The 14,996-nt window shown below is 36.1% G+C and overlaps 1 protein-coding gene across 3 annotated transcripts in view; it reads left to right on the top strand.

Annotated features, from left to right (window-relative positions):
• ROCK1 (Rho associated coiled-coil containing protein kinase 1) overlaps positions 1-14,996 on the top strand; it is a 90,081-nt gene that overhangs the window by 32,075 nt on the left and 43,010 nt on the right. For all 3 annotated transcript variants that reach the window (XM_048057877.2, XM_048057878.2, XM_066992830.1), the window contains 9 exons: positions 2,608-2,708; positions 3,488-3,625; positions 4,880-5,055; positions 7,765-7,849; positions 9,673-9,817; positions 10,112-10,250; positions 11,504-11,595; positions 11,825-11,984; positions 14,430-14,496. In XM_048057877.2, the coding sequence (XP_047913834.1) occupies positions 2,608-2,708; positions 3,488-3,625; positions 4,880-5,055; positions 7,765-7,849; positions 9,673-9,817; positions 10,112-10,250; positions 11,504-11,595; positions 11,825-11,984; positions 14,430-14,496 (1,103 nt within the window). The remainder of the gene's footprint in view (positions 1-2,607; positions 2,709-3,487; positions 3,626-4,879; positions 5,056-7,764; positions 7,850-9,672; positions 9,818-10,111; positions 10,251-11,503; positions 11,596-11,824; positions 11,985-14,429; positions 14,497-14,996) is intronic.

Genomic DNA, 14,996 nt, shown 5'->3' with positions numbered 1-14,996 from the left:
AGGCTATGTTTGAAATTGTACACATTGTTACACGCACATTTTGTATACTTAGTTATTTGCAGAGAAGGTGTGGTGAAACTGGAGAAAGGAGAAGTTGGATTAGGCAAAGGAAATACTTATTTCAGCAGATATTTTGAATACAGTTCTTATGTATAGTGAAGTCATCAGTTTCAGAAGCTCTTCACTTTTGCATTTGGGGATGAGTGAAGGAAAGGGAAACTTTTATTTACAGTCTGATAATGAGTATATTGTAGGTGTAAATTATACCCTATGTAAAGTGTAACCTGAAGCAATGTGAAGGTGGAGAACAGACCTAATTATTTCACTTCAGACTGCTTTTAGAACTGTAATCTTGCTGTCTTTACTGGAATATAAAAACAAGTTGTGGGTATAAGTAGTGACCTTAGAGGGAACTGCGAAATCTAGTTTGTCTCAAACTGCTGATTTAAATAACAATAAAAAAGGCTTTATGTACGTACTCTAAGATGTATAGGAACATTTTCATGTTAACTTCAGTTTCAATAGAAAATCATTTAAAAATCTTTTTGCAGTATTAGCTGTCCAAACAGTTTGCACCGTTATTCTAGAACTTAAAATGAATTTTTACATTGCAAATCAGAATTTGCTTACTTTATTTTATGGACTGATGATTGCCCTATGAGCCTGTCCTTATCCCCTCCTATATTTATCTGGGTTTATGTTGTATGTTTGTGGAGATTCTGTCTTCAAAATCTGCCTCTGTTGCCTAAGGTTGTGAGGGTTATTTGCACAGACATGGAACCTCATTAATTTTCTACCATATATGATTTAAAGAATAAAGAGATCAACTATTCAAGATGCTAGGGACTTGGTTTATTTCTGGACAACGTGTAAACTTTATCATCAAATGTCAGGCCAAGTTGGAGTTGCTGGTTTTTGCCATGGGAGCCACCCGACCTGCTCATAAAGTGTAAGCTGGTTGTGTCCTTCCCTGTTAGCAGGACATTTGGAGCTGCCTATTCAAATATGTTGCAGTCTGATAAACCTTGTTTGACAGATCTTTGAATATTAAGATAAAATTTCCAACGCTGTTGTTAATGTAACGTGTTGTCTGAAGATACTGGGCATTAGTATGTCTCTCAAGCAGTAAATTGCAATTTTGCAACTGCTCACAAGCCTGGTTTACGTTACTTAAAAATATTTAGCTTAAATTGCTCTTATTTTCCTTTATTCTGTTTTGGCCATAGTTGAGGTTTCTAATTGAAAACACTAATGCATTTATATTGTGCCTAGTTTGTCTTTGCAAGAATGTAAAGATTTTTCATTCAGAATTGGTAGATTTGCTGGTAGGAGATTATTAGGCAGTAAGTTAACAATAATTGGAAAGCTGTCATGAGAATTGCTGCATGTCAGTTCTGTGCAGTCCTACCCATCCTCTGCTATAGGTCAGCTTTCACCTTGCAATGGGCAAATAGGGCAAGGCATTATTTTTTTCAAATTACTGAATATTTTGATCCTTATGTGAAATAATTTGTCAGAATTTACAGATTTAACATCATTTATTGAAATTAGCTTTTGGCATGCTGCATTGTAAAGGGATGGCTTCACATTAGTAATTCAAGAGATTATTTATTCAAACAAAACTATTTGTTTCTTTAACATTATAAAATCATAACGGATCTTAATTGTATGTGTGTTGCTTTTGTTTTAGATAATGACCTCTGCATATTGAAATCTAAGGGTAGTCTTCTGTTGTCTGCTAAATCTGTTTTTAAAACATGAACTCCAAAAATGACATTTTTCCTTCTTTTTCTTCCCGTCTGTACTTTTTTCTGAAGTTTGCTTTTAGGCCTAGCATATTATTTTTGAAAATAAAATACTGTTGTATAATGTATTTTATTAGGAGTGTGTCTGTTTTAGTAGCTGCTCCTTCTTTTTAGAAATACTGAAATGTGAAGCTTTTCCATGTAATCTCATGCCAGCGTTGACCCACATGGATTAAAATAGACTGTTTTAATCTTTGACCAAATTTGGAATTAGAGTATCTGCCCACTGGGAATTTGTAAATTATTGTAGTTTATAGAATGACAGGTTTATATAAATAATTACAGTGATTCCCACTGCATGTTTTAAATTAAAATCTACTTTTTTGAGCAATAGGAATAATAAAATTGCAGAATACGGAAAGCTTATTTAAAAAAATAGTTTCTTCAAGCATCTCTCATGTATACTTTATGATGTTTTCTCAGATGTATTACACAGTTATCCAGAAATAATCTTTTTAAACAGATTTGCTTGCAAGCAAGATTATGCTGGATATGAAGTATGAAGTTTTTGCTTAGCTCTTTTTTTTCCAGATAACTCTTTTAGAAAAAATTACCAAATTAACATCTCCGGTAACTTGATTGTACAGTAGTTACTGCATTATTTTTATATCAAGTTTTGATTACTGCGGTAATGAGAATGAGGTCATGCAGTCTGCAGCGTGGTTTCCAGTAGGGAGGTAGGTTAAAAATGAAGTCCCCTTTAAAGAGGAATATATCTTGCAATAATGATGAGAAATAAAAATGAGACGAATGGGTTTAATTAAATTGATTATATACGAAATATGTTTTTTCTTTCATACAGATAAAGACACAGTAAATAAAATGAGAGATCTGCGCATGAAAGCTGAAGATTATGAAGTGGTGAAGGTGATTGGTAGAGGGGCATTTGGGGAGGTTCAGTTGGTAAGTTGTGTTTCTGTACATTTGGACGTATGCCTGTCGTATTTGTTTGTGTCTGTTTCTGAATACAATGTTCAGAAGATGAAGTCTTAGGGTTTTATAGCCTTAAGCTCAATGAAATTTTATTTCTTTTTATCCCATGGAAATGTTTCTGAGAATCTTGCATTTCAGTACTGTCAATCCGCACTTATTTTGCTTTGTAAGATATGCTTCTCCTGGTAAAGTGGAATATATATCAACTGTAGTCAACAAAATTAGCCTTTGCCAGTGTGTATGGACACTTGAAAAATTCTTCAAGACTAGAAGAATTTCTGCTGGTTCAAGGAATACAGCAGTCTTGTAGATGTCTTTCACAAGATGAGAGGAGATGCGTATGATGTTTGCGATAGATTAATGGACTTGTTCATGCTGCTTTATTAAACTGAGAATTGGTGGGAGAAACTAGAAATAGGCAGCAAGTATTTGTGTATGCTAATGATCTCTGGAAAATGCTTATGTATTTAATAGGTGCCATTATTTGTGCTTTTAGAGATATGCACCTACAAGTCATGAAGTGACTTATGCTTATGGACTCTGGATAGTTCTAGCAAATATTTTAAGAATAATGCATATATTGTCAGAAAATGCAATATAATTATTTTGTAATTCTTTAAAAATTCTTTATAAATGTGAAGAGTCTTATGAAACCCATTAGTGAAGCAGGAAAAAGACGTTTCATGATGTTCTTCATATATTAAGGTGGGAAACTAACATGTTGTTTTATGTCATGCTTGTCTTCATAGGTGAGGCATAAGTCGTCAAGAAGAGTGTATGCTATGAAACTTCTAAGCAAATTTGAGATGATAAAAAGATCAGATTCTGCTTTCTTCTGGGAAGAAAGGGATATTATGGCTTTTGCTAATAGTCCCTGGGTTGTTCAGGTATAGTGAGATTACTTTTAAAAATGTTGTTATGGTAGAATAGTTCCATTTCAATACTGCATCACTTATATTTATGTGTCTTAGTTTTTCTAACTCCCATTTTGGTTACATTGATCTGGATCTGTCAGGGCAACGCATTACTAACAGTAACTAACAGTTGCTGTTTGCAACAAATAGCTGATACTGTGCTTCCTTCAAAACTGTGTTGTGTCTTAAATACAGGATAAGCTATTCTGTGTGTTATTAAAACTATTTGCCAGGTATAAGTTAAAACTGGTGAGTCTGCTTTATAGTACTTTTGGAAGTAGCCAACATATCAGAAATCGGTGCTTAAGATGTAGCTTCTGTATATTCCAATTTGTGTGTATATGTGACTGCAAATTATGCCTGCTCTGGTTACGTTTTCCTCACTTCAGTTTTATCACTGACAATTTTTTGGGAGGCATCGCTGCCTTTGAAGTTTATATGGATAATGCCTGAAGCTGTCATCATACATTTGTGTGCACATGTTAACTTGTTCATTTAAACTGTTCTTACCCTTAAGCATGTAAATACTTTTGTTAAGTTAGAATTAAAGTCATTCAAGAGTTACCTAAAAATCATTCAAGACTTACCTAAATCAAATATGCAACTACATTACTATCTGTCTGGGAGTGATTGTGCAAAATTGTTTTATGATTTTCAGAAATATTTAAGTTACCATGCTTAAACCTACTTGCACAAGTTGTGTTGAACAGAGCTTTTACTGCTGTAAGGGAAATATTTTTCTCAATTGTTTAAAATATAGGTTCACTTTCTAAACAATGAATACATTGACCGTAGAATAATAAATATTTTGTGATAACACAAATAGAATCAGGCAGATGTTTGAAATACAATAGTTCCATGTTTACATATTTGTCAATTGGTGTCCCAGGGAGTAAGGAAGCATCTTGGCCTCTTATGCAATGAGCTTTCTTTGAAATGATTACAATTTGGTGCAATAAATACCAAAATCTGTAACCAGAGCTCTACTGCTTCTGTAGTAACATAAAGGGATGATCTGGCATAAAGGGAAGATCTGGCAGAAACTGACTTGAGATTAATTCCTTTTTAGGAGGTCTACTGGATGATGCAAAGCTGCTGCAGTAGTTGTAGCAACTCTTTTACTTCGTAAATGAATTTGCACTGAAATTCTGTGAACTTTCAACAAGCGAAAGATTAGACAGCTGGAGCACTCAGTGACTTGTTCTTTTGTTTATGTTCTTTTTACAGTTATTTTATGCATTCCAAGATGATCGTTACCTTTACATGGTCATGGAATACATGCCTGGTGGGGACCTTGTGAATTTAATGAGCAACTACGACGTTCCTGAGAAATGGGCAAGATTTTATACTGCTGAAGTTGTTCTTGCATTAGATGCAATTCACTCAATGGGTTTTATACACAGGTGAAAAAGAAAAAAGTACTGTTAGTGTTGTTTTAATCCCAGTGCTGTCAGAGTGACTTTAAGGCCATTTTAAAATTGCTGATATGACTTCATTATTATTTCACAATTATTCCATCTTACAACTTCAAAACTTCTTGTCATCAGGAGGTACAAAGATGAGGTGACACAGTCAAAGTAAAGGTTTTCAGCAGGATGATCTTCCTCAGTTTAGGGAGTAATAAAACTGTACCAATTTACCAAAAGATATAGCACTGAAGTGGCATGAACAAGTTGGCCCCCAAAATTAATCATTTTTCTTGACTAGAAAAAACTGTTTTGAGAATTTGATAGCAGTAGCATACACTATTAGTAATTATTAACTCTCAGTTCTGCATTTAAAGCCTCAGCTGGCATCAGTGGCCTGTTAAGAAACTGAGCAGGGTGAGGAAAATCTCCCAGCCACCTGTTTTCTGATAAGGGGCAAGATGGAAAATAGAGACAGAGTGAAGGGACTTAGGTTAGTTTCATATTAACGTACTTGCCCTCAAGTGAATTGTAGTCTCTTGTCAGATAGATTGAGTGTTCTCTTTTGTTGATATTTGAACTTCTGTCTGTTTAGCTTTTAACCATATTTACTAGAAGCAGGAGAATAAATTTTTAAACTAAAAATACACAAACAGCTTGAGAAAGACTTAGTGTATATACTCTCAATTTGTAGTTTGGCCAGAAGATCACTGTTAACACTTAAGTTTTTTCAAAAAACAAAAGCAAAGCAAAAAGAAAAACTATGAATCCATTGCTTGAGTAGAATCTATAGAATCACAAATGCTAAAAAAAAAAAAGCTACTATGCCACATTTAAGGAATAAATTGGCTGAACCATTTGTACAGGTGTATTGGCAAACTTTAGAAAACAGAGATTTGAAGTTGCCAAAAGCACTGTCAATCTTTTCCTCAAACTCTGGATTACTTTGACAGCAGATGTTTTGGAATTTGTTTTTAAGTAGTTTACTCAAATTTGAGGACTGAACAGAAGCTGATGAAAATACAGGCTCATGACAGAGGACATGGAAAGGTCTGAGTCTGCTGCTTTTGCCTCAGCCTCTCTTTATAAGTTCTGCTTTCAGGTTGGAGGGTAGAGCATTCGTTACTTCGGCAGAGGAAGGTCAAACTGAGTCCCCTGTATGCAAACGGGGCATATGTGAGTCCAAGGCTGGTGGGATACACAGAGTTGTGAGGAAGGTAGCCAATACCGGGAGATACTGCTCTCTATGACCAGTGAAAGGCTGCAGCAATCAGGAGGTTTCTGTTGACTGGAAGGAAAGAAATGGCCCTCCCATCTTGCCCTGAGAGGGCAAGGGGGGGAGGATCAGGGGACTGCAGGCTGATTATGGAGTAAATTCTAAGGAAACTGTTTCCAAGCACATGGACAGGAAGGTGATTGGGAACAGCCTGCATGGATTTACTCAAGGGTAAATGTGCCTGCTTAACCTGATTGACATCTGTGATGAGGGGAAAGCAGTGTGTGTTGTTTGCCTTGACTTTAGCAAGGTTTCCAACGTAGCTGGAATGGAAAGATGGTTGCAGTGAAAGGATGAGAGGCAGCGGATGACACAAGTTGCAGCAATGGTTAACTGAGCACTGGCACAGGCTACCCAGAAAGATTGTGGGGTCACCCTCCTTGTAAATCTTCAAAAGCTGCCTGGACAACCTGCTCTAGGTATCCCTGCTTAAGCAGGAGGGTTGGAGCAGATGACCAGCAGATGTTTGTTCAGTGAATATCCAGTTATTGTTAGGAAAATTTTTCACTGTGAGGGTGGTCAAACAATGGAAGAGTTGTAGAGAGGTTATGAAATCCCCATCCTTGGAAAAAATTCAAAACTTGACTGAATTTGACCCTGAGGAGCCCGAATGCAACTTTGAAGTTTGAACTGATTTCCTTAGCTGTACTTTGATCAGGCAGTTGGACTAAGAGTATTTCAAAAAAATAAATAAAAGATTCCCAATCAAAATTATTCTGTGTGTACACTGATACGTTTCTGCTGCACACCCTGAGATGAGGTAATGCTAGGACTTCGTTTCATTGTAGTGGCCAGAGTTTTCCATTTGAGGTCCCAGAAATATACTTTCACCTGAAACCATCATATTTTTTGATAATTGTTTTTTTATTGTGGTTCTGCTATAGTATACTTAGTACCATTAGCATTGCTGAACTTTACAGTTACTTCATGAAAACTTTCTATAAGAGAATCTCTGTGTGGAAAAGGCCGCACAGCAACACTCCTTTTGGGCCACAGACAATTATTTATTCCACAAATATACTTTGTAAAACAGCATGCATTTATCTCCTGAAAATAGAAGTGATACAAAAAAAGAGGTTATATTTTCAAGGCTGGTTTGAGGTGGTTATCTCACAACCAGAATGGATTTCTTTTGTGTAGCTGTATCCTAGTAGAGAGGGACTTCAGCAAGTTAGTGGTTTTTATGAAAACTTGACGTTTGAGGTTTGGTGACTTTAGACTGTTCCCACATCCATTATCACTTTTTTTAATGCTTCAGTTCCACAGTCTGTATGTGGGACATGATACTATAAGAAGGAAAAAATTGAGGAAATAGTTGTGTTTTCATGTTGTATTTTCCTTGTCATGTTACATCTGAAAAATAGTTGTCTTTTGTTTTCCTAAGTTAAATTGACTGGTTAACTCTTACACAAATGTTTTTCTCTTTTCAGAGATGTGAAACCTGATAATATGCTGCTAGATAAAGCTGGTCACTTAAAACTAGCAGATTTTGGTACTTGTATGAAGATGAACAAGGTAGACAATTTTTAATTTTTTTTCCCCTTTGTGAAAGGAAGACATGTAAAAGTGAAAATAAAATACACTGAAAAAAATAGCTAGATGAAAAATGTCCAAGATTCCACTCTATTGCCATTACTATTATTTATGCATCCTATTAAATGACAATGTAGAATGCAAAAATGGCTCTTGAAGTAGGGATTGCATCAACTCTATACTGTTTATTAGGAAGGCTTCCTGAAGTCAAGCCATTGATTATCTTATAGATTCCTCTGGATTATTTCTTTAAGTCTTTGACTGTCAAAGCTGATGGAAAAAAAGTGAGATATCTAGTTAAGTTCAGTGATGGAAAACATGTCCGAATCGCTGAATTCTGATTATACGTACTAGCATAAGCTGACCTATATAAAAGCCAAATCTGAAGGAAACGGGTTAAAAGAGTGTCACAGAATTTAATTTTTTTAAAATATATCTTGAGGTCATTAAAAAAAAAAAATGTATTTTAAGTACTGTGAAGCATTGTTGTTCCCTACACAAAATTCTGATTGGTTTGTGCTAGCCTCCACCTACATATCAGGAAAGCAACCTTAAATGTGTGATACTTTAACAGAGTCTGGATAATATATACATCATGTTCCAGGAGCTTTGAATAAATTGTTTTTGGAATAAATCAGCTGCCTTGCCATAAATAAAAGGCACCAGTGAAAACCAAGTGCAAGTTACGTGTACAAATTCAAATAGTTTCCTTAAGTCACAACCAGTCCACTTCCAGTCCACAGTGGAATAGCTGACACGTAATTTGGCTTAATACAGACTCATCTTTGATTTTGCTCTTAAAAAATAGGACTTCTGAAATATAGAAAAATATCCTTGTGCTTAAGCTGTAAGGGCCAAAAAGCAAGTAAAATATTATGAAACTTTGCTGTGTATTAGTGTCACAGAAGTAACTCATGTCAACAACACCTTACATTTTGTGCTGTACTAAATAAACGAGCTGTGTACTGAAGAGCCTAGTCTTGGGTTCCTCTAGCCTCTTGAAAGAGGAAAGTGGCTCTGTGGGAAAGAAACTGCTCAGCATAGATAGAAGTTTAGGTGCATTCTGGATTTGCTGCACGTGCAACACTAGATTTTTTCATTAGCTATATTTGTTGCTTAGTTATATATTGTACAAGTTTTCTACTAATCCATTTCTAGGATTGTTCCAGAAGTGCCTGAACACTGGAAAGGATCAGGTGATTGCCACTTTGGCATTCTAGATGCCATCTCCAATGTGATTGATCTCTTCTGCTAGTTCTTTCTTAGGGGTGTGAGGAACATGAAACGTTCTTCTCATCTGTCACACATTTTGAAGTCTATCTGCTTCAAGTTTCAGGGTCTTATCTGCATTGCAGTCTTCCTGGCATTAAGTATATTGTGTTGGAGGAGAAGAACTTAGTTTAGCTGATCCTGTCAGCAGAATCCTTGATTTGCTGGCCTATTTTGAGAGGAGCTTTCCTTGTTTACTCTGTACCCTGGCAGTATATAAGACATTTATATTGGCATGAGCAGGAGAAGCTGTGCTGTGTTTACAAGGCTGAGATGCAATTCTGGTTACTTCTTGGATATTAACAAAGGTTTTTAAAGTAACTTCCACTGTGTTAACTTTGACAGGTCCAGCGCTTTGCTTTGGCTTTAGTAGTTTAGTAATTAAAAATGTTTAATTACCCATTCAAAAAAAAACCACCCATTTGTTCATGAAAGTTGTCGATTTGCTGCTGTTACTTAGGCTTCATAAACTCTTGAAAATAGCTTGCAATTTTGGTTCTTATATTTGGGCCTGGCTGTTTTCCTTCTCTTTGTAGGAAGGTATGGTACGATGTGATACAGCTGTAGGAACACCAGACTACATCTCTCCCGAAGTATTGAAGTCCCAGGGTGGTGATGGTTACTATGGAAGAGAGTGTGACTGGTGGTCAGTTGGAGTCTTCCTATATGAGATGCTTGTAGGTGAGTCATAGGCTAATCAAAATTGACTGCAGTACTTAACTGCACTCTATAATAAAATATCGGTGCTGCTTGTAACTGTTCCATTTATTACTTTCTTGACATAACTTTTGGTTTACTCACTGTGGTGTTTGCAAAATGGCTTAAAAATAATCTAGTACAGTTCTCAAACATTTGTCCTTACCTCTTGTTCAATTAGTTGCTTACATTTTGTTGCATGCATAATTCAAATGTTATAAACCAAATCTACAGTACTTCTGATCTACTTTTTAATTTTTTGCATTGCTGCTTTTTCAGGTGATACACCTTTTTATGCAGATTCTTTGGTTGGAACATACAGCAAGATTATGAACCATAAGAACTCCCTTACCTTCCCTGATGACAATGATATCTCTAAAGAGGCGAAAAACCTTATTTGTGCCTTTTTAACTGATAGGTGAGATTTAAACCTTATTCAAAATGAAAGTGAATCCTCATTAAGAAAACTTCTCATGTTGAAAGAACATGTCTGTGTGTGTGTGTGTGTACATGTGTATCTATATATATTTTATGGGGGTTTCTAAACTGCTGAACAGAAGTGGGACTTTGATAGTATTGGCATGAATGCAGCATAACTCTGTTCCTGTTTAGGTGCTACTGTAGATAAGTGTACGCGCTCTGAATGCACTTCTGTTAGTTGAATGTTCTCCTTTATAGGAGTTGGGTTTTATCTGTCTATCAGCTACAAAAATGTGAGAAAGTGTTAGCCTCTTGCTTAAAGTATGGCAAGGCTGTCTTAAATTTAGTCAATAACTCTTTAGAACTTTGGTTGCTTAGGGTTTTAAGTCACATTGTCTACTCTGAATCAGTTTTGTTTAACCTGAAGCAGTAGATACTGCAGACTGGACAGGTGGTATTGTCAGATTAGTATTGTCCAGTCCCAGAACTTGGGAGAGGAGTCTTGTGTTTGCTGCTGTTCTCTGTGGTAGTATGATGTATATTGGGGGAAGGGAAATGGTGCTAGGATGAGTGCTTATAAATTTAGTTTGAATGTGAAGTGTTACTCCTAAGTATCAGCTATTGTTACATTGGTTTATGGTGCAGAGTGTGAGGGGCTTGGATTCCTTTGGGACAAAACTAAAGCGAATGGTGCATTTCAGGAGTGCCCCTAATGCAATCCCAGCTCCTAGTGGGCGTTCAGCCCACACGATCAGGGTAGAGACAACCCTGAGAAAGGCTGTGTGAAATGTGGGTGTTAGGTTTGTTCCCCTTTGTGGGTGCACTCTAGTTGCACCCACACTGCTTACTAATATAACCTTTGCAACTTTTGCTTGAGACCTGGGGTGCAAAGGTGGAGGGGGGCTGTTGCGTTTGCTGAGCTTCATGGGATTCAAGCAACAGCATAAACTCCTAGTAAGAGTCGAATCTAGCTTCTGCCTGACAGCTGCCTAGCCAGTCCATGACGGTGGAAAGAGTAGCAGCAGGAGTTCTTATAGGCAAGTCTTAAAAACAGATTGTGTTCTGAAATATACATGCTGTGCTGCTGTAGTTGTCGTCATCTGAGAGTTTTGAGGTATACCTATTTCATGCCTTCGTTTGAGAGTTTGTTTTTTTCCCTTTTGTTGTTAGATGCGCCTTATGATTTGTCTTTCCTTTGGAATGATTTATGTAATCTTACATACTATACTGAAACCAAAAAACTCTTTACAGGGAAGTGAGACTAGGGCGCAATGGAGTAGAAGAAATTAAACGGCACCTTTTCTTCAAAAATGATCAATGGGCTTGGGAAACTCTAAGAGACAGTAAGTATAATACCTTTCTCAGAGACAGTGATTTGCCTTACTTTACGTATCATGTTAGTGAACGAACTGCTATATTTCTTTTTAATGAAATTTAAAATCTTAGTTACACTGCAGAATGGAATGATATTTCTTAGACACCAAAGAAAAATACCCAAAAAACTCTTGGTTGTGTCACTTGAGTTATAAAATGATAACTAGCATATAATTATTCTCCTTTTTTTTTTTCCAGCTGTAGCACCAGTTGTGCCTGACTTAAGTAGTGACATAGACACTAGTAATTTCGATGATCTGGAAGAAGACAAAGGAGAAGAAGAAACATTTCCCATACCAAAAGCATTTGTGGGCAACCAGCTTCCATTTGTAGGATTTACTTATTACAGCAACCGTCGGTATGTACAGACAAAGCAAACTGATGGTATATTCTCTTGTCAAGACTCCTGTCTGACTCTTATGTAAATATAAGTCTTTACAGATTCTTACTTATGAGTCAGAATCCTAATAAATTACACTTTCTTGACACTTTGATAGCCAGTACTACTAGTCATCAGTACCTTAAAATATTGCACTGATTTTGTGAATGTTTTGTTCTGTATTAAGCATGTTACACCATGGTGTGGCAGAAACTGAGTAAGAAAAATTTGCTGTTGTGGTTTCTAGGCAGAGCTGCCTACAGAGCAATGAAGTATCCATGTAGTCGTGAAGTGGGGATGTGAATGTCACTTTATTTCATTGCAAATCACAGTTTGGGAATTTTATACAAGGATTCCACACTTCACATCACCGTAGGCATGTGATAAATTAAACCTTGTCTTAGTTTCTCTCTGGCTTACTAGAAATACTCTATTTTCTACTTGGCCGTCACCTGTGATAAATTCTTCTTTTTTCAAAGTACTCATCAGCTGCAGTGAGATTGTGATGCTTTACTGTTTTCACTGTTGCTTAGGAAACTTTAAATGACATCAGTTGAAATTGCATTGATTCACACTTTAACAGTTTTTATTAATGTAGGCACTGTCGATAGCTCTATCTACATTCAAAAATCTTTAACTTTTTCTTTGAGAGATACTTTTAATTGTTGTGTATGTCAGTCATGCTGAAAATGATCTAAGTCTTCTAGTAGACCATGTCAGATAGAGACCCGTAGATGTTTGTTTTAATAGTATTTCAGGATAGGAAAGCCTTAAAGGAAATAAATCTGCTATCCATTATTGGATAGAAGAGGAACCACTTTTCCAAGCCTGTGGTGAAATTATTTCCATCTCTGCAAAGAGCTGGATTTGTTATTGCTTTCTGCATAGTAAGGAATAGAGGGACTTGCAAGCTTTGCAGACAGTTTGTGTGAGTTCAGCAGTCCAAGAATTTTACTTATTGTTCTGATTTTAGTCTATAATAAAAAGTCTTAATTTTTGCCTTTCAGGTAAACTTTGGAATGTGTTATCAAGAAGGTGAAGGAGCATACTGAAGCTTGTTAATAACAGAAATTCTTCTCTCCCCTTTTAATTCTTGGGGTGGGGATAGTACCAGGAATTCAGAGAACATAGACTTTATTTAGCTGTTGTGGAAGAAGTCTACTAAATACTATAATTACTTTGTACACTTACTGGAACGAAAATGCTGTTCGAGAACTGATTTTGATCCCATAATACTCTGGTGCAACGGTCTTGAAAAGTCTGAAATGGCCATTTGCACTTGCTAAATCTTTAGTCCTAATTTTGATTCCCTTTTTATGCTGCAATATATTCAATTGAGTATTTAGGAAAAAATTCAAATGTCTTCCATCTCCTTTGATGTTTGTCATGCTTCAAGTATGCTGTAGAGTTTAAAGCAGTGGGGATGTAGGAACATGATGTGACTTCTGTCACTAAAGGAAGTCTTACAGTCTTTTAGGATAGGGTATCTTCAACAGCTGTGATCTCACTGATTGCAAACTAGAAAATATTGTGGTTTATTATTGTACTTGAGACCAACTCCTTTCTCTATAGGGAACTGTAATGTTTTTCTTTTTCACTTGATTGTCTGTAAGCTGTTTAGATTTTTAATTTGACCTGGGTTTTGCAGGGTGCCTTCAGCTTTTATTTTGGAGGTTTTTGTTCATGTGAAAGAAAAGATGGGATGCATCCGTCTTCCTCAGCTCACGTGTTGGAGATTTCTTCCTAAGATAATCCGATGGGTTAGGAACCCTTCATGTCTCTCTAGATCAGTTATCAGGCCAAGAATATCACACCAAATACTGAAGGAATTCTCAGGCAGTCACTTTTATTTATTTACATGACTTTTAGAGTCATGACAAATAGAAATTTGTGGTATTTTTAGAGAACAGTTATGTAAAATAACTCTCACTTCAGGACAAACTGTGTGTGGAACTCCTGGTAACTTTGGAAGCTACATACACACACACAATCTCTGCAGAGTTTGCTTCATTTCTACTTGTTTCATAAGTGCCTGAATAAATATTTATGGGATGCAAGCCAATGAGAGTGTTGTAACCATGGAAAGCAAAGATTTTTAATGGTTATTTAAAAAAAAAAAAAAAAAAAAAGAAAAGTGGTTGTGTTAATACTTGGCAGAAATCCTTTTTTCAAGAGGTCGTCTTCTGCAACTTACCACCTTACGCTTGAAGACAATTTTTACAATTAATTGTGTTTATTTCAAGTAAATGTGCTCAAATATTGAAATGTAATATGTACAGAAGTGAAAAATCTGATTGTTACTATTTGGTTATCCACACTTTGGAGCAAAAATCTGAGGGTTTTATTTTTATCATGATTATATTCTGTTTTTTTCATAACCTTGCTTTTAAACAACTCTTAAAATAACTTTTAATGTTGTTACAGGTATTTATCTGTCTCTGCAGAAAATTCCAATGACAACAGAACAGGCTCCAATGTGGATAAAAGTGTGGTATGTCTCACTGGTTTTCAGTTTTATTGTATCCTTGAAAAGAATCTGTTGCATATATGAGTATAAATTCTTTGAATTTTAGATGTCTCAAACTGCTTTAGTGTTTGAAATATGGGAGATCAGTAAATAAAATTAAAGTATTTAGTATGTCTTGGCTACCAAAGTTGTTGAAAAGACCGAATTTCAGTTTTTCCTAAAACATAAGTTTTCACAAATTGGAATAAAGTAGCTGACACTGCGTACTCCTCTTGTGAAACAGGATTCTCAGTTTTTATCTTTATAAATATCTAAGAGTTTGTGCAATGTTTTCAGAGTGCCATATCTATCCCAGGTGTACACTGGCTTTGTGGTGATCATCAAATCTAGCCATGAGTGTAATAGGAAGGAAGCCTGGGCTTTCCAGCAGCCCATTGTTTCATTAGTGGAGCTGGAGCTAAGGTTTCTGAGTTCCCTGTGAGCCAAGTGGGAGGTGGCAGACAATATGGCAGTGTGGGAATTCT

This window comes from Anser cygnoides, chromosome 2 (assembly GCF_040182565.1).
Source record: "Anser cygnoides isolate HZ-2024a breed goose chromosome 2, Taihu_goose_T2T_genome, whole genome shotgun sequence".
Lineage (NCBI taxonomy): Eukaryota > Metazoa > Chordata > Aves > Anseriformes > Anatidae > Anser > Anser cygnoides.
Note: the sequence above shows the minus strand (reverse complement) of the source record. Positions and strands in the feature narration are given on the sequence as shown.